The sequence below is a fragment of the Lactuca sativa genome, chromosome 4 (assembly GCF_002870075.4).
Source record: "Lactuca sativa cultivar Salinas chromosome 4, Lsat_Salinas_v11, whole genome shotgun sequence".
NCBI classification, from domain to species: Eukaryota; Viridiplantae; Streptophyta; class Magnoliopsida; order Asterales; family Asteraceae; genus Lactuca; species Lactuca sativa.
In genome coordinates, this window is record NC_056626.2 from 99,687,900 (window position 1) to 99,711,293 (window position 23,394).

A 23,394-nucleotide genomic window follows, 5' to 3' on the forward strand; every position below is an offset into this window, starting at 1 on the left:
ACCATGCGCGTATAAGCTTGTATTGTGCTGTTTTTTTTAATACATTCATTTTTAGCTCAAAACAAAATTACATAATCAAAAATTGTAAGTTGCTTAACATACAACTTGTGACCACTCTCACAAACTAATTAATAATTGAAGGTTGGTTGATTTTGACTTAATTTGTTACAAGCTTATTACATGTAATCGATTAGTACGTTTGGCTAACAATAGAACATTTCTTTTGCACCTTATATAGTCTTATACAAACACAAAATAAAAATATAATAAATATATTATCGTTTATAACTATTTTAAATAGCATGCATATAATATACATTGATTGATTTATTACTACATACGCTTGCGGTGTGGTTCGGTTTTGGTGGACCGGTTTTTAGGATATAAAACGCACCGCACCGTTGACCTTCGGTTTTTGCAAAAATTAAATCCACACCATTGGTTTTTGCATCGGTTTCGGTTTTTCGGTTGCGGTTTACTGCGGTTTTGTCGGTTTTTCTTTAATCGGTTCGAATTTTGCTCACCCCTAATCAATAATATTGATCATGAGTTGAGGGTGAGTGGTGAAATTTGAGAGAATCACTTACCCAAAATGTTGGCCCCCGTCATTCAGCAGAGTATGGATGACAACCATGGACTATTCTAGACTGTCTATGGAACACTAGCAGGCCCGCAACCTGTAGGTGTAATGAACTATATGTTCATTTGCTGTACTCTAAAAACCCATTGACATGTATTGCAGGAGATAATACCTGTAAATAATATTGTCGATAAATGAGAGCTATGGACTTAACACATGTTGAATAAACCTTGGCAGCTATGGAATTAGTGCCCGTTGTATAAACCCCGATCACGAGGTGACTTTGTGTCTATTCCTTAGGATGAATCCTTAGGAAGGAGTGATAGTTGATTCTTAGGGTAAACCCTTAAGAAATAAATAAAATAATGGGGTTTGGGGTAATTTGGTTGATTGATTGATATTTAAACATAATAAATTTATGTATTGTGGATTGAAAACCCTATATGCTCACCAGGCTTCCAAGCCTGACCCACTCAGCTGTTTATATTACAGGTAAAGGACACCGAGCATAGTCGGATGATGATGATGAGTGATTTTGGATTATAGGCCAGTAGTTACAAATAACTGTTGTAAGGCTTATAATGTCTTGTTTATGCTTTTGATCTGTATCGGAACATGACATCCTGAGGTTTTGATATAAAAGGAAACGATATATTTCTTAAAGAAAGGTTTTGACAAACTTTTATCATATTTTGTTTTGGGGACCAATTCCGCAACATCTTTTATAAAGATTTCTCTGATTTGATTTTAAAAAGCATAAATTAAATCGGTCTTTTCTGACTGAGAAATTAGGGGATGTCACAGTTGGTATTAGAGCATTAGTTTAAGCGAACTAAGAAATTGTAGGATTTCTAGATTTAAACTTAGAATGCTAAGTGATGATTGTGACATGAGCGTCTACCATAATCTAGACACGAGCACTAGTTTATTTTAGGAAGGATGCCTAAAATGCTTTTATGTGCTAAATGTTTTGTGTTATAGCTATAATGATGCTATTATTTGTTCGGATCTATGGTCTGTTGCCGACCGGATCTGGAAACCTTATGTGTGTAGGATTCTAAATGTATGACTACGATATTGGAACTAACATATAAATGTTTCGAAGACTTAACGTCTAACGAAAATGAAGATCTAAATTCACCTATGATTGGTGTATAGATCATAATGGCGAGTACTCAAAGTGGGTTCGAAAGTGATAATCCACAGCCTGAGCCAACCACGATGACTGGAGTGCAGGCAATGGTGTGTACGATGTTAGGTGAACAGATGGAAGAAACAAAACGTCTACTTCAACAAAGTAAGGATGAACTTATTGTGCCAGTACGTCAGACATCTGTTCTTGAAGCAACTATTAGGGTTGCTAAGTCTATTGAAGAAAGGATCAATGACAGAACTGCCAACAAAGTTGAAGTTGGCAAGAAGAGGAAATTTGAGGGGTCTTCAAGGCCCAACAAGAGCAACATATCCTCAAAGTCTATCAAAAGAGGAGGTAAAGGAAAATGGTGCGAAAAGTGCAAAAATAAACACTCTGGGAATTGTGACGGGAAGGTGAAGTGCTTTAAGTGTGGAGAAATAGGACATTACGCCAATAAGTGTACGATTCCCAAGGAGGTGTGCTACGGATGTAAAGAAGAAGGCCATATTTCTAAGAATTGTCCGAAGAACAATGAAGTAACAAGGCCAAGTGCACCATCAACGCCAAAGGAATTTCAGGATATCCTTGACGAAGCGATTAATAACACTAGGAAGTAGAAGTAAAGACTTGATACCCGAAGATCAAGTTACGAAGTAGTATTGTGAATAGTAACAAATGGTTTAGCCTATGAGAGGCATAGTATATGGTAAACTTGAACCTTTGTGTAATCGTTTCAAGGAAATAAAATAAACCCTGGTTTTGTCGTCTGATGAATAGAATGGTTGGTGTAATTTTTGAAGTTGTCCCAATCATCTGGAATTTCCATCACCAACCAAGTTGAAGTAGAGTTGATCATTGAAGATACGCGTGAAAGAAGTCCTAGTAGAGTCTAGGAAAATTTTATGATTAATTGGACACATTTGTATGTGTTAAACTGTTTTGTGATTTTAGGACTTGGGGACTGCAAGACAGTACTTGGGACGAGTATGAGAAGGTGTGAATAGTAGTAGAGATCTATACTACTAGAAGCACAGGACTCGCACTTGGATCAGGGAAAGTCACAAGGTTACCAAGAAGCTATTATTTGATTCCATCTTGTTCTAGTCTGTCGTTACAATCATTTCGGTAATGACTAAGAAGATGATTATTATTCCAACCTTAGAGGTCATATCAAATTGAGTCCAACTATGATCAAGTTCGATGTAACATTTGACTTAAGCCAGAAGATTGAAGTGAAAGATGATCAAAGCGATTAATAGAAGTATTGCACTCATTGTTAAAGAAGTTGGTAGTTAGAAATGATACATGTTGAACTGTGATTGTATCACATTAGAACATGAAGGAAGATATAATTTGTTCTGAAATTTGTCCCTAGGAGATCTGAGTCTAAGTAGTGCAGTATATAATGAGAGATCATTAGAACATGACCCATCGGTCTATTACAATAAATGAAGGAAAGTACTTATTCCAAGAAGAAGAAGGAGTCCTCAATAAGGATTTATTTTGTAACTCAAAGGTTACGATTTAAGGTCCTATGAAGATCTGAAGCTTTTTAGAATTAGCTGGATATTATCGCTGATTTATCCAAGGCTTTTCTTCAATCGCGACTCCATTGATAGCTTTGACCCACAAAAGAGTTGTCTATATTTGGAATGAGAAGCATAGGAAGCTTTGAGAAGTTAAAGAAGACGTTGTGTGAAGCACCGACTCTTTCGTCACCTGACAAAGTTGATGACTTCACAGTTTAAAGTGATGCCTCTGGAGTTGGGTTAGGTTGTGTTTTGACCCAAAGGGATAAAGTGATAGTGTGGGCATTGAGGAAATTGAAGGAGCATGAAAAGAACTACCCCACTCATGATCTGGAGTTGGCAGCGGTAGTATTCGCCCTAAAGATAGGGAGGCACTATCTTTATGGTACTAAATGCAAAATTTTCACTAATTATAAGAGTCTTCAATATCTCTTTAATCAAAAGGAATTGAACATGAGGCAACGACGTTGGCTAGAGTTACTCAAGAACTACGACCGTAAGATACGTTACCACCCTAGTAAAGCAAATGTTGTTGCCAATGCTCTCAGTCAGAAGGTAAGTCTTGAAAATAAAAGAGCCAAGAGCATTGAGAATTAAAGTTGTCTTGACAATTGTGAAAAGTATAAAGAAAGCTCAAGAGGAAGCTTTAGAGAAAAATGACCGAAAGAAAGAACGTTTGGGATAAAACGTTGGTGTTTGATACAAACGGTCAAGGACTGAAGGTATTCAAAGATAGGATTTGGGTACCTAAGATGGGAGGAGTAAGAGGTCTTCTGATGGAAGAAACTCACAAGACCATGTACTCGATTCATCCCGGAAATACGAAAATGTATAGGGATCTAAAACCCTATTACTGGTAGCCGACGATGAAGCTCGAAGTTGCTAAAGTATGTGGCTGAGTGTGTAACTTATGCTAGGGTTAAGGCACAACATCAGAAACCGTATGGGAGTTTAGAACCTTTGCTTATACCCATGGGCAAATGAGAAGACATCACTATAGATTCTGTGACTAAACTGCCCAGAACAAGGAACGGTCACGACATGATTTGGGTGGTCGTTGATCGCTTCACTAAGAGTGCGCATTTCATAGCAGCCAACGAGAAATGGTCTATGGATAAACTTACGAATTCTTATATGAAGGAAAGTGTGAGGCTTCACGGTGTTTCGGTAACGATTATATCCAATCATGACAGCCATTTTACCTCAAGGTTTTGGAGGAGTCTATAAGAGGAATTGGGTACCAAGTTGTGTTTGAATACAGCTTACCATCCGCAAACCGATGGTCAGAGAGAATGAACGATTCAAACATTGGAGGATATGCTGAGAGCATGTACCCGAGAATTTCAAGGTAACTGGGATGAACACTTACCTCTAGTAGAATTCACCTATAATAATAGTTTCCACTCAAGCGTTAAGATAACACCTTATCACGCTTTGTATGGGGAGAAGTGTCGGATGCCATCATGCTGGCTGGAAGCTGAGGTAAAGCAGTTTGTGGGACTTGAAATAGTCCATTAGATTGCTGAAAAGTTGTAAGTGATTAGGTAAAATGATGTTAGCTGCTCAAAAGAGCTATGCTGACAAGAAAAGACAACCGATATCATTCGAAGTTGGAGATTCGGTTTCACTTAAAGTCTCGTCGTGGAAGGGACTTATAAGATTTGGTATAAGGGGAAAGTTGAGTCCAAGGTTTACTGGACCATTTAAAGTTCTTTAGAGGATCGGGAATCAAGCTTACAAGCTAGAATTACCGGAAGAACTAGATAGTATTCATAACACCTTTCATGTGTGTTATTTGGGAAAGTTCATGGGAGATGTGCCCGGCATAATTCCAATTTCTGAGTTAAGGTTGGATGAAAACAAAAGGTTGATTGAAGAACCTGAGGCAATCGTTGAACGTAAGACTAAGAAGTTGTAACGTAAGATAGTCGATTTAGTGCTTGTACGTTGGAAACATATAAATGGGCCAAATCCCACCTGGGAAACGGAGAGTGACCTAGTGAGTCGCTACCCGTAGTTGTTTGTCGTAGTGTGATTCCTGGGACGAAATCATCCTAAGGGGGAGAGAGTTGTAACGCCCGTGTTTCTAGGCTAGGCATTAATATTGATATAATGGTCTACGTTAACCTTTGTAACTCATTTAGAAGAAATGAAAATGAATTATGTGAATTTTAAGTGAATTATCTGTTTTAGGCTTAATTATTAGGATTTAATTAATTAAGAATAAAAATGAGCGTCAAAAATAAATAATATATAAAGCTGATATCTTTACATAAAGTTGTAGTGGTTGAAACAAGGATTTCGGGGATATAAAGAATACCAAAATCCGAGTTATAACGAAGAAGTTATGACCTGTCGAAGTTTCACAATAAACCGACACGATGCCGAATGTCGTAAAAAGTGAGTTTTTGATAAAAAAAAAACTTTTTAGCCTTAGTAATCTAAACGAAAGTCGTAGTATTCTTTAAACCGAGAAGTTCGATAAAAAGAACGCCCAAATCTGACTTCGTATGAGGAAGTTATGATTTTTCGAAGTTTCAGCTTAGCAGTAGACAGCTAATAACTCGAATTTTAGATTGAGCGATTTTTAGCCGACACAACCTAAATGAGAATTGAAGGTCTCATCATTAGTAGCACAACGGTAAAAAGTCTGACGAAAACAGACGTCAGATGAAGAAGTTATGAATTTTTAACGAATTTCCTGTCCCGGTCTGTTAAAAATAATAATAAAAAAAATTGAATCAAAATTAGCCGACGAAGTCTAAGCGGAAGTTGTAGAGTGTAATTTTAGCTACGCGTGCATGTAAAGAACGTCAAAAACGGAACTCGTATGCGAAAGTTATGTATTTTAGAAGTTTTGGCGCGATCGAGAAAATTCGCATAGTCACGAGTTGCCACGTCACCCTCGCTTAAAAGGTGCCACGTGTCCGAAATTTGGATGAGTCATCCGAGCGGTCCAGTGAGGATCCGACACGTGTTTCCTTCCCTCGCATGAACAGTAGCTACGTGGCGGATTCTGATTCGACCGAAGGGAGGCCCAATATGAAGCTCGTAGGTGGACCGAGCCTCACACCGCCTAGCCTCCGAACCTCGCATGTGGACCAGTAGAACGCGGTCCAATCAGAGGCCGACACTGAGGCCTTCGCACGTGCAGCCACCTGCGGACCCCACCACCGGAGCCGACTTCGGACCCCCTATAAATACAAGGGGTATGCGAGCCTTCTCGGTTACATTTGGAGTTTTGCCATATTTAGCCCCTTTCTTCATATTTTCTTCATTTTAACATCCCTCGAAGCCCCGGTACTTATTCCAAAGCCCGGAATACTCCACAAAGTGTCCGAGAAGCCCGGAAAATTTATCTTTTCGGTTTCGAAGCCCGACCTTTGCAGAGCCTGGTTTCTCAATAAAACTCCTGGTTTTATTAGAAACGATCGTTTTAGGAAACAAATTGCTACCCGGTTTTCATTAAATCAAGTGAGTGTGTAGTTACTTTCACCTTACACATAGATATGAAGTATTTTTCATAAAATATGTGTTGTGTGAATATATATTGTTTGTTTATTTGAGATGGGTGCTGAAGGAATGATTTATACATGTTTTTAAATAATTTAAAATATATATGTATTTTTATCTACGAATAATGTTGGGTAAAACATGGGTAGATGTAATAGTGGGTATGATGAAAGGTGAGTTGGATAAAGGAGATGATCAATAATATTGATCATGAGTTGAGGGTGAGTGGTGAAATTGGAGAGAATCACTTACCCAAAATGTTGGCCCCCGTCATTCAGCAGACTATGGATGACAACCATGGACTATTCTAGACAGTCTATGGAACACTAGCAGGCCCGCAACCTATAGGTGTAATGAACTATATGTTCATTTGTTGTACTCTAAAAACCCATTGACATGTATTGCAGGAGAGAATACCTATAAATAATATTGTCGATAAATGAGAGCTATGGACTTAGCACATGTTGAATAAACCTTGACAGCTATGGAATTAGTGCCCGTTGTATAAACCCCGATCACGAGGTGACTTTGTGTCTATTCCTTAGGATGAATCCTTAGGAAGGAGTGGTAGTTGATTCTTAGGGTAAACCCTTAAGAAATAAATAAAATAATGGGGTTTGGGGTAATTCGGTTGATTGATTGATGTTTAAACATAATAAATTTATGTAATATGGGTTGAAAACCCTAAATGCTCACCAGGCTTCCAAGCCTGACCCACTAAACTATTTATATTACAGGTAAAGGACCCCGAGCATAATCGGATGATGATGATGAGTGATTTTGGATTATAGGCCAGTAGTTACAAATAACTGTTGTAAGGCTTATAATGTCTTGTTTTTTCTTTTGATCTGTATCGGAACATGACATCCCGAGGTTTTGATATAAAAGGAAATGATATATTTCTTAAAGAAAGGTTTTGACAAACTTTTATCATATTTTGTTTTGGGGACCAATTCCGCAACATCTTTTATAAAGATTTCTCTGATTTGATTTTAAAAAGCATAAATTAAATCGGTCTTTTCTGGCCGAGAAATTAGGGGATGTCACACATTTGCTCTAATAAAAGATTAAGAGCATGTCTCAGGCCCACTCTATTTTGTTGAGTTTTAATTTCCTTGGGTATTATTATACTTATATATATATATTTTTTCTTTTCACAACATTGGTCCACAGATAAGTGGAGAAAGAATTCAAAAATTGCTCTACCCTATGCTCCCTTCGATAATCCACCTGAGGACAATTGATAAGTATTTTGGAACAATTAAATTGTAAACATTTGGTATTGTTTGTTTTGTTAATTAGTGTTTACTTTTGTATGATATTTTGGACAATGGAATAGAATGAGTCAAACTTGGTATTAGGGTCGTTTTTTTGGTGTATTTTATATGGTATTTGGGACAAATGTGAACTGAATGTGATATTTGAAAAAAAATTGAAAATTTTAATTTTTTTTAAATAAAACGAAGCTTGCTACGGAATAGCTACGGATTTCCGTAGCTATTTAGTTCCATAGATATTTATTTCCGTATCTATCCACTTCTGTAGCTATTCTGTAGATGTTTAGTTCCGTAGCTATTCATTTTCATAGCTATTCTATAGGAAATCCGTAACTGTTTATTTCAGTAGCTATGGTAGCTACGGAATATTCCATAGTTGTAGCTAATCCGTAGCTATAATTTAGCCACAGGCCATTATGCTAGAGACATTTTTCCGTATCAATTCCGTAGCTATCCGCTTATAGCTACAGAATAACTACGGATTGTGCTGAAGCTAGTGCACCAGTTCTCTAGTAGTGATAATTTGTTTTCGGTTAAACTTGCTTACATCCTAAAAATTTGAGATTTTGCCTTTTGAATTTATGTCTGTAACACGTTATGGTGTAAAAAAGTTTCAAATTTAAGATTTTAGAGTTTTTGATTGCAGTTTTTAATCATCAACCATGCAAAATTGATCCACATTCAAAGGTTTTCAGTTAGGGTTTGGCTATTTGTGAATGAAGATGTCACCATTACATAGGCTGCATCTATTGAGCTTTTGGTTGGTTTTCATTATAGTTGAAGGGTTGAAAGAGAGATAAATGTGAAAGTTTTGTTTAATTACTCAAATTACAATGGATTCAAGAATTAACAACATACAAGTTAGGTTAAGTATTACTTATTGGGATAATGACTCTTGAGGGTAATTAACTTTTGCGTTTGTACTCATTTGGTCCTTTTCCTTTTTTTGTATTCAATATACCATCGAACTTGTTGTTGATGTCCACCATAACCCTTTTGACCTGATTTTGACCTGTGATAGCCGGTCAAAGGGTTATGGTGAACACAAACAACAAGTTTGATGGTATATTAAGTACAAAAAAAAAGGAAAGGGACCAAATGAGAACAAACTCAACAGTTGGTTACCCTCCTGAGTCATTTTCCCTTTACTCATTTACAGCAAATCTCACGTCATCTCCTACTGATATTAATGACTTTATGAGATTCATTCTTGCTTCTCTTCAAAACATAACCCATGAAATAACACTATTCATACATGTACAACTTTGTAATGCACTTGAATATTTATTAGGGGAATCCTGACTAAGCAGACGCATTTCATGACTACATTTACATTTCCAATCGAATTATCATGATATGATATGACAAGTCTACAAACGAGTGGAATTACAAGTGCTGTGATTTTTGAGTTTACTTAGCTTTAAGATCGAATTCATGTGATGAGATACAACATCAATATGTACAATATCATGCTGCTTTTACAGACACATCACCATAATATACCTTGAAGTAGACGTTTATGCTGATAAATATACCTCTCATACACAATCATATCCTTTTGAAGGGAGGTGTTGACAACTAACCACAGTAAGCATAGCATAGACCATGTTTTAACGAAGTTACCCCTCTGAAACGCTCTTCATATACGTTATAGCCAAAGAAGGTTGTAGTCTTTGATAATTTTGCAACTTTAATTTCATTTGACTTTTCGGGGAAAACGACTTAGGAGGGTAACCAACTGTTGAATTTGTTCTCATTTGGTCTCTTTCCTTTTTTGTACTCAATATACCACCGAACTTGTTGTTTATGTTCACCATAACCCTTTGACCGGCTATCACAGGTCAAAAGCCGGTCAAAAGGGTTATGGTGAACACAAACAACAAGTTCAATGGTATATTGAATACAAAAAAAGGAAAGGGACCAAATGACTACAAACGCAAAAGTTAATTACCCTCAAGAGTCATTTTCCCTTACTTATTTGCATCATTGCTGAGTAATTGAAGGTAATAATTTTATAAACAATTTTGTTATTTTTGTGATTGATGATTTTGTAATAGTTAAGTCTCTACTCATATTGTGATAACCTCGCCATTGGTTCATCTGATAAACATAATTGCCTAATGATCAATCTCTTGCTTCCATTTACGTAATTCTTCCAAACGAAGATCATTGATATATAGACTATTTTTAAAAGAAAAAAAAAACTGTCAAGCTCATGTAAATGTCTTCTTTATGCGGCTTCTGCAAATCCAACTCTGAGATTGCCATAATCAAATATAGTGTGGTAACGACGCATAAACAAATCTCCCAATATCCTGTATCACATGATACAAGAAAAGTCTGTCAAAATTAAGTGTGAAAAATATCACATAAATTGGACGTAACATCTAAAACCATAAATACAACACGTACCACAGTGGGCCACCGGAAGGAGGAATATCCAAAGCCACGAATCCACTAATGCACTGCTCCTTATCACCCTCGTCCGTTTTAATTATGTACTGCATGTAAAACAGAAATAAAAAAAAGTTACTTTTTTTTAAGGAGATGATAAATATACATAAACATATACTCCCTCCGTCCCAAAATTATAGTCCATCTTTCCTTTTTGGTTTGTCCCAAAATAATAGTTCACGTCTAAAAATAAATAACATTTTTACCAAAATACCCCCTCATTATTACTCAACCAAATTTAATGGAACATTAAATGCAAAGTAAGGACAAAACTGTCATTTTATTAAATAAAGTTAATGGTAATTAATGTTTTTCTTAATATGTGTGTTTTTTGTCTGTAGACAATAATATTGGGACGGAGAGAGTATAATATTAATACAAACGTATACATAAAAGTCTTTAACTTAATTTTTACACCTGTCTTTAGGAAAATACCTAACATTTTTTTTGGTTGGTAATGGATCAGTTTCATATTACATAAGCATATATAACATGGTTAAATTTGTCATCTCACGTCGCCACAGTCACCTGCAACTTCAAAATCAACCCCCTAAAACGCCACTAAGCCACAAATTGAGGCCTCCACTGTGTTCACCCCACCCTTGCAACCACAACCCAGTCAACCTTGCCATCTCTAGCTCCACCGAAGAGCTTTGCTGCCGAAAACCCAACCTCACTGGAAAACGGGTGTTACAGCCTCCACCACCCCTCCATTCTCCAAATCGCTATCACCATTTTACTAATCTCCCCATCACAGACAAAACCATGCTCTCAATTACAACCTCTTATCGTTGAAAAAAGTCTCGCCGGAAAATCATATTCTCGCCCGAAAATCTCAAAATCAGTCCTAAACTACAATCCTTGTTGTGTAAGTTGAAAACTTTGTGGATATGTGGTGTAATTTTTTGCAAACTATAGAGACAAAATTTGGATTTTAAACCCAATTTTAAGACTGTTTTTGCAAAAAAGATAACATAGTTAACTATGAAACTGGTTAACTAAGCTAGAGTGTTAACTCGCATAAAAATTGTGGCTATAGCCAACCGAAAAAAATCTTAGGGTTTTTCCCAATTACATGAGTAAAACTTGACTATTAATACCTCATAAGGCGAAAGTTGGAATTCTTTTCCACCAATGGTAAACGAAATGGTAGGTAGAGATGAAAGTCTAGCACAGTCAATTGTAGACTCTCCTACTGGGTTTGGCACAAGGGCACATAGCTGCAAATTCAGACTCCTCATTTTAGACGCAACAACAAATTATGCGACGAATGATACTAAAAATCACGAGTAAAGACACTCACATTGCCAGCAAGCTTTATAATAGTTTCTTGCGTCAAGTTGCCCGCAATCGCTTTATGCATAAAGTTCACTATTGTTTTACAAATAACGCAATTTGGGGTGGTTGCGGATACAGCTGATACACCATCACTCCTATCTACGACACTCTTAATGCCAATACTTCACATGATCATATGAGATTGCGGCAACCAACATAAGGATAGAAATACCATGTAAGACAAATTAGTTATGGTTTCCTTAAAGAGTGAAGGTAAAGGTATGTAACAGCTCGATATTAAGTCTTGTAGATTCAAAATGACAAATGGATATACAAGAAGGCTAACCTAACATCGCGTTTTCCATCACTAAAACAGAATGCAATGATGGGGCATATTATCTTTGGATCAATCTGCTTAGAGGTATATTCATACTTACAATAAGAAACCGGAACTTCTAATAAAATTTGAATATGGGAACAGGAACTTGTTTACCGCTGCTGATAACAACCCAAATATATTGTGTCCAAATGTATTAACAAGCATGTTGCATTGCTCCTTAATCAATCCTTGAGCCCCGATGGCACTATTAATCTGCGCGATCACATTCTGAAATGCAACGAGAAAAAAGAACACTATAAAGAACTGGAAAACCCAATTAATGACAATAAGACTACCTTAGTTCGAAGCATTTTAAGTACAAAACTCATGAATAATAAACCAACATTTCAATCATAATTAAATTCTACGCTACGTTGTTATTGATAAATTCTAAAAATCACGCATTATATACCAGACATACAAAAGTTATACGAAAGATATAAATAATTACGTTGCTAAAACTAGACAATATTAAAATTTACACAAAAAATTACATACAACAACCAACAAAATAATTATTATCACATTTTTACAAAAAAGTATGTAATTTATAGTGGAATATGGATATTATCATTTAAATCTAAATTCTCTTTTATATATATATATATATATATATATATATATATATATATATATATATATATATATATATATATATATATATATATATAGAGAGAGAGAGAGAGAGAGCTAGGTTCAAACGTGGATTAACATCTATTGTGCGAACGTGTGGACAGTACTATTCTGTGAGAATAACAAAGAAAATATATTGTTTGATATTATGAATACGTTTAATCTTAAATAACTATTGTCATTATCACATATTCTCACTAATTAAATCGTCTATAAGATTATTATACACTTTATTATTATTCTCATTCTATCAGAATGTTGTCGGTATGTTTATTGAGTCGTATTCTGTAAGAATGAAAATGAGTGAAAAACGATGTTTGAGAATAAATATGAATAAGAATTATTGAGAATTGATTCAAATGACGATATTTAACTGATGTTGAACGTATTCGTAGTGATAAACAACTTATTTTTCTTAGTGATTCTCATAGAATAGTATTGTCCACACGTCCACACAATAGTTGTCCATCCACACTATAACCTAGCCCTATATATATATATATATATATATATATATATATATATATATATATATATATATATATATATATATATATATATATATATATATATATATATATATATATATATATATAGGTTTAGGTTCTATAAAAAATAAAAAATCTAAAAGAATCTCCGATAATCATAAAATGCATAAAAAAATATTTAGAGATCACAAATCTATTTTTTTTGACTTTATATTATTAAAAATCGCAATCTTTTATATAATTTTGTTTCAATTTTTTTTGAAAAAAAAAAACAAAAAAGAAAAGATTTTTTTCTTTTTGTGAATTTAGTAAAAAAAAAAGTTGTGATTTTTAATAATATAAAGTCAAATTAAAGATTTGTGATCTCTAATTATTATTTTTCTATATTTTTATAAATTTTAGGGTTTTTTTGTTTTTCACATAATCCTTCCATATATATATATATATATATATATATATATATATATATATATATATATATATATATATATATATATATATATATATATATATATATATATATATATATATATATATATATATATATATATATAAACCATAAACAAATAAAAAAGGAAATTTTGATAGGAAGGTGAAATAAGTTTTACAGAAACGTTTTTATAACAAACAAATAAAATGAATCATAACATGATTCAAAAGTAAGATAATTAACAAGAAAAAATTTACAAAAAAGACCTTCATGATTCATTTTTAAGTAAATAAGAAAAAAAACATTCACTTTTGTTACAACTTTAATGAATATCAACAAAATCATCGTAAAAATTAATAATGAAATTGTGTTTTCGGGATTTTTTTTTAATGAATCATTTTATTATTGAATTATCTAGTGCTTCATTTGATTTGTTCGTAAAAAAAATATTCAGAAAAAAATCTAATAGGATATATATATATATATATATATATATATATATATATATATATATATATATATATATATATAATCCTATTAGATTTTTTTTCTGAATAATTTTTTTACGAACAAATCAAATGATTGATTGTGTATCAATCATTTTAGTTATTGTAAGAAAAGTAATTAATGTATATTAACTATTGGGGATATAATAAGTATTAATTAAATATTCAGTATTTATTATGCAAATAGCTAAAATGATTGGTACAGAATGAAACCTACATGCATATAATAGATAGTAGAAAATTTGAACCAAGTTATATATATATATATATATATATATATATATATATATATATATATATATATATACATATATATATATATATATATATATATATATATATATATATTTGTTGAAAATAAAAAAATTAATAAGATCATGAGAACTAAAATATATAATTTTAGACATCTAATAATTTTTTTTTACTTTACCAAATATTAAGTCGTATATTAAGCACTTAACTACTATAAAAATGTGAGTTTTTGTGAGCATGTGTGCATATTTTTATGGGAAAATGACTCTTGAGGGTAATTAACTTTTGCGTTTGTACTCATTTGGTCTCTTTTCTTTTTTTTGTATTCAATATATCATCGAACTTGTTGTTGGTGTTTACCATAGCCCTTTTGACCGGCTTTTGACCTGTGATAGCCGGTCAAAGGGCTATGGTAAACACCAACAACAAGTTCGATGGTATATTGAATACAAAAAAAAAAAGAAAAGGGACCAAATGAGAACAAACGCAACAGTTGGTTACCCTCCTGATTCATTTTCCCTTTACTCATTTACAACAAATCCCACATCATCTCCTACTGATATTAATAACTTTTATGAGATTCATTCTTGCTTCTCTTCAAAACATAACCTACGAAAGGACATTATTCATACATGTACAACTTTGTAATGCACTTGAATATTTATTAGGGGAATCTTGACTAAGCAGACGCATTTCATGACTACATTTACATTTCAATCAAATGATTTATCGTATTATGGATTCTAGACAAGTCTACAAACGAGTGGAATCATAAGTGCTATGATTTTTGAGTTTACTTAGCTTTAAGATCGAACTCATGGGATAAGATACAACATCAATATGTACAATATTATGGTGTATTGTACATATTGATGTTGTATCTTATCCCATGAGTTCGATCTTAAAGCTAAGTAAACTCAAAAATCATAGCACTTATGATTCCACTCGTTTGTAGACTTGTCTAGAATCCATGATACGATAAATCATTTGATTGAAATGTAAATGTAGTCATGAAATGCGCCTGCTTAGTCAAGATTCCCCTAATAAATATCCAAGTGCATTACAAAGTTGTACTTGTATGAATAATGTCCTTTCGTAGGTTATGTTTTGAAGAGAAGCAAGAATGAATCTCATAAAAGTTATTAATATCAGTAGGAGATGATGTGGGATTTGTTGTAAATGAGTAAAGGGAAAATGAATCAGGAGGGTAACCAACTGTTGCGTTTGTTCTCATTTGGTCCCTTTTCTTTTTTTTGTATTCAATATACCATCGAACTTGTTGTTGGTGTTTACCATAGCCCTTTGACCGGCTATCACAGGTCAAAAGCCGGTCAAAAGGGCTATGGTAAACACCGACAACAAGTTCGATGGTATATTGAATACAAAAAAAAGAAAAGGGACCAAATGAGTACAAACGCAAAAGTTAATTACCCTCAAGAGTCATTTTCCCTATTTTTATATATTCATATTAGAAAATGTGTATACACGCGAGAATTTTTTTTTTAGCTCTTTTTCTTATTTGTTTCGGCGAAGTAAGTCTTTAATATGCCCCTCAATTGGAAGTAAAGCAATAAAAAATGGTTTAAGTTATTTTTGGTTATTTAACTTTTGATTTTGTGTTTATTTGCTAACTTAATTCTTTTTAAGTTTTAAAAGGTCGTCAAACTTTTGGCTTTGTGCTCATTTAATCATTTAACTTTTGGTTTGGTCACATTTAGTCACCTAACTTTTAAAATTGTGTGCTTATTTAGTTACTAAACTTTTAAATTTTTTCAAAAATTTAATGACTAAATGAGCACAAAGTCAAAAAATTTTATGAACTTTTAAAATGACTTAAACCCTAAAAAAAAATTCTAATGTCTTTTTATATATATATATATATATATATATATATATATATATATATATATATATATGTGTGTGTGTGTGTGTGTGTGTGAGCAAAAACAATAGTACGAACTCTTGGACCAGCTAGAAAGGATATTCCAGAATCAACAATAGCCGAACATCCGTCCTTACAAAACCCTGTAAAAAGAACATAATGCATCATGCATTATCCAATATCTACATACAAGTTAATAACAATCATTTTCATTTTCATACCAGTCGGTTTCCCTTTAATAAGGACATCTCCCATATCGATCTTGCAAAATGTTAAACAGTAATCAGATATATATATATATATATATATATATATATATATATATATATATATATATATATATATATATATATATATATATATATTAATGTGTGTGTTTTCTAACAAATGGTACAAAATAGACAAACAAACCTGCCAATACCCTTTTTGAGTAACTGGAACGTATGTATGCATACCCTGGTAGTGATTTGGATCAACCCCACCAAAGATAATTTCGCCTCCTTCACCCCCTCTATTGTGTTGGTTCAACCAAAATGAAAAGACGGGCTCCTTAAGTAGATGTTGATTGATCATGTTGTCCCTATATAACATATACGTATCTGGATGAAAAGAAAGAATATCGTTTGTATAGGTGATATATCTTTCTAATGAAGCGACTTTTATTTGGAGTTAACCACAAGAAGTCAAAATCTAATGGCTCCTATTGTTTATAATATGGTTCGCATTATACACATAAAATATTAATGTTAACCAACCAAAGATTACTATGATATATATCTTATATTATATATATTATAAAGCATATTAGTTATACATCTTGAATTTTAAGAAGTATAAATTAAAAAGCCATTTGTACAAATATATTATGCATAAATAATTCATTAATAATTGCTAAAAGTTTCAAGACTTGAATTAAGGAAAATATGTAAGTTCAATTTGGAGCAAAATGAAAATTTTAAAATAGTAAATTCATGTATATAATTTTTTTGTATATTTTTTAAACTAGACATCAATATTAACTAATTTACATCAATAATATAAACAAACAATATAAATATAAGGTATAAACATAAATATTTTATTTAAAAGTGGTAATTTTTTATCACATAATGACAAAGAATAAAATTTAATAATTATTTCCCCGTAAAAAACTATTCGTCAAAAAACTATCTATAGCCGCCGCTTTATATGAGCAAACATCTAGTGTGTGTGAATATATATATATATATATATATATATATATATATATATATATATATATATATATATATATATATATATGCGCCTTAGGTCTTGTTTTCATTTTAATTTTTTAGAACAACTTACACAAACAACTACCACTAGAGTTTTAAATCTACACATTTCGTCCCGAGACTTCAACCTTCAATCTTCAGCTCGGGACACATATTCATCTACTCTTGATACCGCTAGGCCAAAATGCATTTTGGTGTTTATGCCTTATTAAATAAATACTCCTTTTAATTTGATAATTAACTTTGAATTAAATTAAAAAAGGATATTGAAATTGTGCGCTGCAAATAAAGAATTTGGTAGTATTAAGCCAATTTATACAATTAAGGTATGTAAAAAAAAAATTAATTGCATTTGATATTTTTATTCTTTATTTGATATGTATTTTTGAAGGATTGTTTTGATTTCTTAATCTAAATATGAATAAACGTGCAAATAGCCGCTAGTTCTTATAGCAAATACGACATTAAAATATGTCATGGGCTATATTTGTCAGATTTTTCGAGCTAAGCCCTACTAAATATTTTTAGATCACATTTCTAATAAAAATAGAGTAAATTACATTAATGATTCTTATAGGTTAAGGTAATTTGTATGTTTGGTTCTTAACTTATTTTTTTAATTCAGAAGGTCTCTATTATTTGTTTTTATTGTGTGCTTGGTCCATATCTTATATAAAAATACCATTTTGCCCTTCATTTTTTAATTTATTGAAATAAACACACCAACCCCACTTCCACCTCAAATTACGTTACCTTACCTTATTTAAATAAATTAAAAAATCAAGGGCAAAATAGTTTTTTTAGGTAAGACAGGACCAAACGCACAACAAAAACAAACTATGAGGACCTCCAAGTTAAAAAAGTAAGTTAAAAACCAAACATACAAATTACCCCAAACTATAAGGACCATTCGTGTACTTTACACATAAAAATATAACCCTTGAATTCTTGTAACTATAATGTAATAAGCATTCGAGAAAAATAATTAAAACTCTATCTCGTGTTTTCCCATAGAATTAGCCGATCACTTTGATCGTGTGGACCATACAAATCGATTGTGTTCTGAATTTCGTTTTGCATTCTCATACTATATGAAATTGTAGATGGTTTGTGAAAGTGTCTAAACCCAAACAACAATCTTAATTGGACTAAATTCAATTTTCCACGGTAAGATACTTTCTGCCATATATCAATCCTTTATAAATTTTGACGCTTATCATTTTATAGTATTTTTGAAATAAAGAATATTCAAATCTCAATTTATGGTTTTTTCCATTTTTTTAAATTAAAAAGCCATTATATTTATATATATATATATATATATATATATATATACACACACACACTAGTATTGTAAAAATCCCAATTAGGTCCAGATTAATCTCCGATTAAGTCTTAGGCGCTACTCGATCAATTAGAGGGCACCTAACGATTAATCGTTGCATATACAATGAGTGAAACAGTACAAAATGATGAAATGTTAACACTTTGAAGAAGTTTTATTTTAATAGAAACTATCTGAGGAATGATTAGAGTTTTATTAATCATATTAACCTACTTTGTTATGTTATTAGTGGTATTTACGAACTTTGTTAAGATATTAGTCATACTTAATTATTTAAATTCAACAAATTAACAACTAATGGTCCCCGATTAATCTTCGTCTAGCCGTTTAATCCCTTAACCCTAGTCCACCGACTAGCTAACGTTTAGCGTTTTTTACAACCTTTATATATATATATATATATATATATATATATATATATATATATATATATATATATATATATATATATATATATATATATATATATATATATATATATATATCAAGTTTGTCAAGATCGAGATCTTACTTAAAATCGTTTTGCGTTTTATAAAATCATGATCTTCAAATCGGATCAGGATCAAAAGATTCTAGCAAAATGAACTCATATTCAAATTTTTCTCGCAAGATAGTGGGTGTGGAGTGTACATTATAACTTGATGTTCATTAAGATGTCGATAGTGGAGTCAAATTTAACATTTTAAGGATAAACCATAATATTTCTTGTTACAAACCGTAAAAATTAAGAAGAAAATAACTTACCTAAAAAAATCATTTTGATCGTGTACAGCTAAAGACATAAGATCACAAATGGATAAGATCACAAATGGATTATTATAAATATGCTCTTCTTATTTCAAGATGAATTGATTAAATGATGATGCTTTACTAGACTTCTTATAACTTGTAGTGCTCGATTTCAAATTGAATAGAAGAAATTTTGATACTCGGCTATATCATAAAACTAAAGAGGTGAAATTGGGATCGTAGTGTGATGATAATCGTTTTTCACTTGTAGATTCTTAAAATCGTAAGACCTTTGTATCAATATATATATATATATATATATATATATATATATATATATATATATATATATATATATATATATATATATATATATATTGATACAAAGATCTTATGATTTTAAGATTCTACAAGTGAAAAACGATTATCATCACACTACGATCCCGATTTCACCTCTTTAGTTTATATATATAGAAAACCACATGGTTCACTAATTTTTCTATATATTTTTTATGTACAAATTCAAAAAGATTTATTGCTAAGATAGGTCCTATATTTTTTTTAAAGAAGATCCCTAAAAATTTTATATAGTAATTTTAGATAAATTAAAAAAAAATTAGATGGGTCTTAGGACCCACCTTCCTTATATCTAGCCTTGTTAGTATGTATATATATATATATATATATATATATATATATATATATATATATATATATATATATATATATATTATATTCTAGTAAATTTTTGAATTTGTCCTTCTAGTTTTAAAATCAACGTTTAGTTTATTTGAATATCAAGAACTAATTTCCATCCTTTTCTCCGAACTTCTTGCACTCTCTAAAGTTAGTATAATCGATAAAATTTCACACGCCATAGAGTTATTTATTACAATTTGTAGAATTTGTAGATGTTGAGTAGCTACGATGACCAAGAATATAACATTTGTTAGGGTTGATTTCTTGGTTTTTTCTCTTTGATTTTGTTTAGTTTTGTTTCTTATATTTATACTTTGTATTTTACAAGACTAATTTTTAGGTTTTTTTCTTTTATTTTTTTAATTCGTAACTATGGTTTGAATCCCATGTAATGCGATTTGATTCCTAGTTTTGTTGTTGATTTCTAAACCCCACATACCGCTTCCTTAGAGGTATGTTTATAAGGTTTACATGTTTTTAGTTCACCATTTTCTAATCATTTTTTGTAGGTATCGTGTTTATTGTTGTTAGGTTGTATACAATAGATGTTTTAAAAATCACTGCAACCCCTTCTGTTTGCTTCTTTGGTATGATTAGCATTTTCATCACTACATGCCAAATGTTTGATAAAATGCCTCATTGAATCAATATCATGTCTTCCCTTTGTTTTTTTGTCTCTACAGTACGGAAACACACATACATACATGGCCATTTCTTTTTCTTTATTTCTAGAGCAAGGATTTCGTACTAACAGTGCATGAGCATGATTTATTGGAAGTTTTCATCAGGTCAGTATCAAGATGTTCACATTGATTAAAAGATTTATGCTTAGCTCCACCTCAACACTAGGTATGGTGTTTATGTTCTACAAGTTAGGTTTTGGAAAAATTCTTTCGTACACTAACAACTCTAGGTTTTGACAGAATGCTTTCCTTATGATCTTAATTGAACAATGTTTGACTTCAGGTTTTTACAATGTTGATGTTTTATTTAAAGGGAGGTCAAAATTACAAAGATAAGGGGGGGGGGGGGGGGACAAGTCTACAGTCCATAGCTCTTTCACACTTATCTCACTTAGCGTGTGTCCTGCAACATTTAGAAGACAAATGGAAATCCTCCAAATAAGGTTTTTGATTTTCTTTTACATCCACGTTTGTTACTTCTAACAAGTTGATTGACTAATCTATTTCAATCAAACCAGGGACTTTAGGACACTTATTTAACATGTTGTAGAAATCTGATGGTGGCAATTCAAAAGAATCTACAACAATTTTCGGAAGTTCTATTCCATCTTTTAGAAGGAATTCGATATAAGAATCCAAGGAAGCGTAACATTTAAGCATGAAAGAAGATGTTTTACTTTTTAGTCATACAAATTTTATGTATTGATCAGGTATGGAACTATTGAGGAATTGAAGGCTCCCAAGAATAAATTACATGAAGTTCGTATCAGAGATTTAGGTGATGTTATAAACCATCATTGTGCAAATTGATGATTTTTATTATGTTGTTGTCATTTTATATATATATATATATATATATATATATATATATATATATATATATATATATATATATGTATGTATAATATGAAGTACAAAAATTTTAAATCTTAATAATAATTTAAATGTCGTATAAATATTTTACCCATAGTTTCTACGAGTTATAACTTTATTATATATATATATATATATATATATATATATATATATATATATATATATATTATATGTCTGTATGTATGTATGTATGTATGTATGTATGTATGTATGTATGTACGTATGTATGTATGTATGTGTGTGTAAGATATTAAATGTAATAAATGTGATATTAATTGTAATGGACATATTTCTTCTTTCCTTATTAAAAATCCTAATCTTAAAAAAAATTACTAAGACTGGAGGGAGTGGTGTCAAGTTTGCCTCCATCCACGTAGGCGCTATCTAGGATTTATCACACCGCTTCAAATTTTTTCTATTTATATGGTGTGGGTTGCCACACTTGCCATGCTAATTCTTTTTATATTGATTAATATAAAAAATAATCAGATACCAAGTTTTTTAGGTTTAACAAATGAAATAACAAAACAAAATTTATTATATAGATGTACAGGGGTTCAATTAATAATAATAATAATAAAAATAATAAAAATAATAAAAATAATAAAAAAGTAGATTTATTTAATATAAATAGGTTTTATAAGTTCATGGAGGGTATTGTGTAATTTCCTGAAGTCAGTTTTGAAGAGATATTTCATTTTTAGGGTATGATCTACACGAAACTGAAGGGACTGAATGTGCCAAAGTTGTAAATTTAGTTGTCTTTTTCCTTCAGAAGCATACACAATGACTCGAATGGTTGATATCACCGGTTTAACCTGGAAACTTGATTCCTGTAAAGAACAAGTGATCCTAACCCTAAATAATACCTAAACCCCATACTCTCTGTCATCAGCAATTTTCCACCAAGTTGTAGAAGCTGAGCTCAGCATGCCGAGTCCTCGACCCGGTGTTTGTCGAGGTTACTAAGTAGGTTGCCGAGCCTACTCCCACTAGCCTAATAGTTTCCAATTTTCAACTCATAACACACATTCATTGACTATGGAATAAGAAATTAACATCTACTCCTCTATCCTTTCTAAAAACTCTTAGTGTTTTTTGCATCGATTTAAAATATGTCAATAATATTTTTTATTAGTAAAGATTGAGCTACTTACTTATTAATCATTTTGATTATATTTATTTACAAATTTTACTTTAAATAATGCTTAGTATTTACACATTCGTATTAATATTTTTAATTAACATATATAATACATAGGCCTCACACTTAGTATGTGTGTGTGCGTGTGTGTGTATACACACACACACACACACACACACACATATATATATATATATATATATATATATATATATATATATATATATATCCGGTAAGAAGGAAATTTTTGTTAGGAAAGCAAGAAATTTATAATTTGCATATTTCTAGTGAAAAAAAAAAAACTTACATTAATACAAAAATAACATGAT

At 31.6% G+C, this 23,394-nt stretch overlaps 1 protein-coding gene across 1 annotated transcript in view; it reads right to left on the minus strand.

Moving 5' to 3' along the window:
- Nucleotides 1–10,264: 10,264 nt before the first annotated feature.
- The window catches only part of LOC111907864 (aspartic proteinase A1), a 52,822-nt gene continuing 39,692 nt past the window's right edge, over nt 10,265–23,394 (minus strand). Inside the window, exons 5-13 of the mRNA XM_052770391.1 lie at nt 16,748–16,916; nt 16,558–16,597; nt 16,415–16,479; nt 12,260–12,373; nt 12,113–12,177; nt 11,792–11,948; nt 11,589–11,708; nt 10,447–10,535; nt 10,265–10,349 (exon numbers count right to left, since the gene is read on the minus strand). Coding sequence (XP_052626351.1) covers nt 10,265–10,349; nt 10,447–10,535; nt 11,589–11,708; nt 11,792–11,948; nt 12,113–12,177; nt 12,260–12,373; nt 16,415–16,479; nt 16,558–16,597; nt 16,748–16,916 — 904 coding nt within the window. The remainder of the gene's footprint in view (nt 10,350–10,446; nt 10,536–11,588; nt 11,709–11,791; nt 11,949–12,112; nt 12,178–12,259; nt 12,374–16,414; nt 16,480–16,557; nt 16,598–16,747; nt 16,917–23,394) is intronic.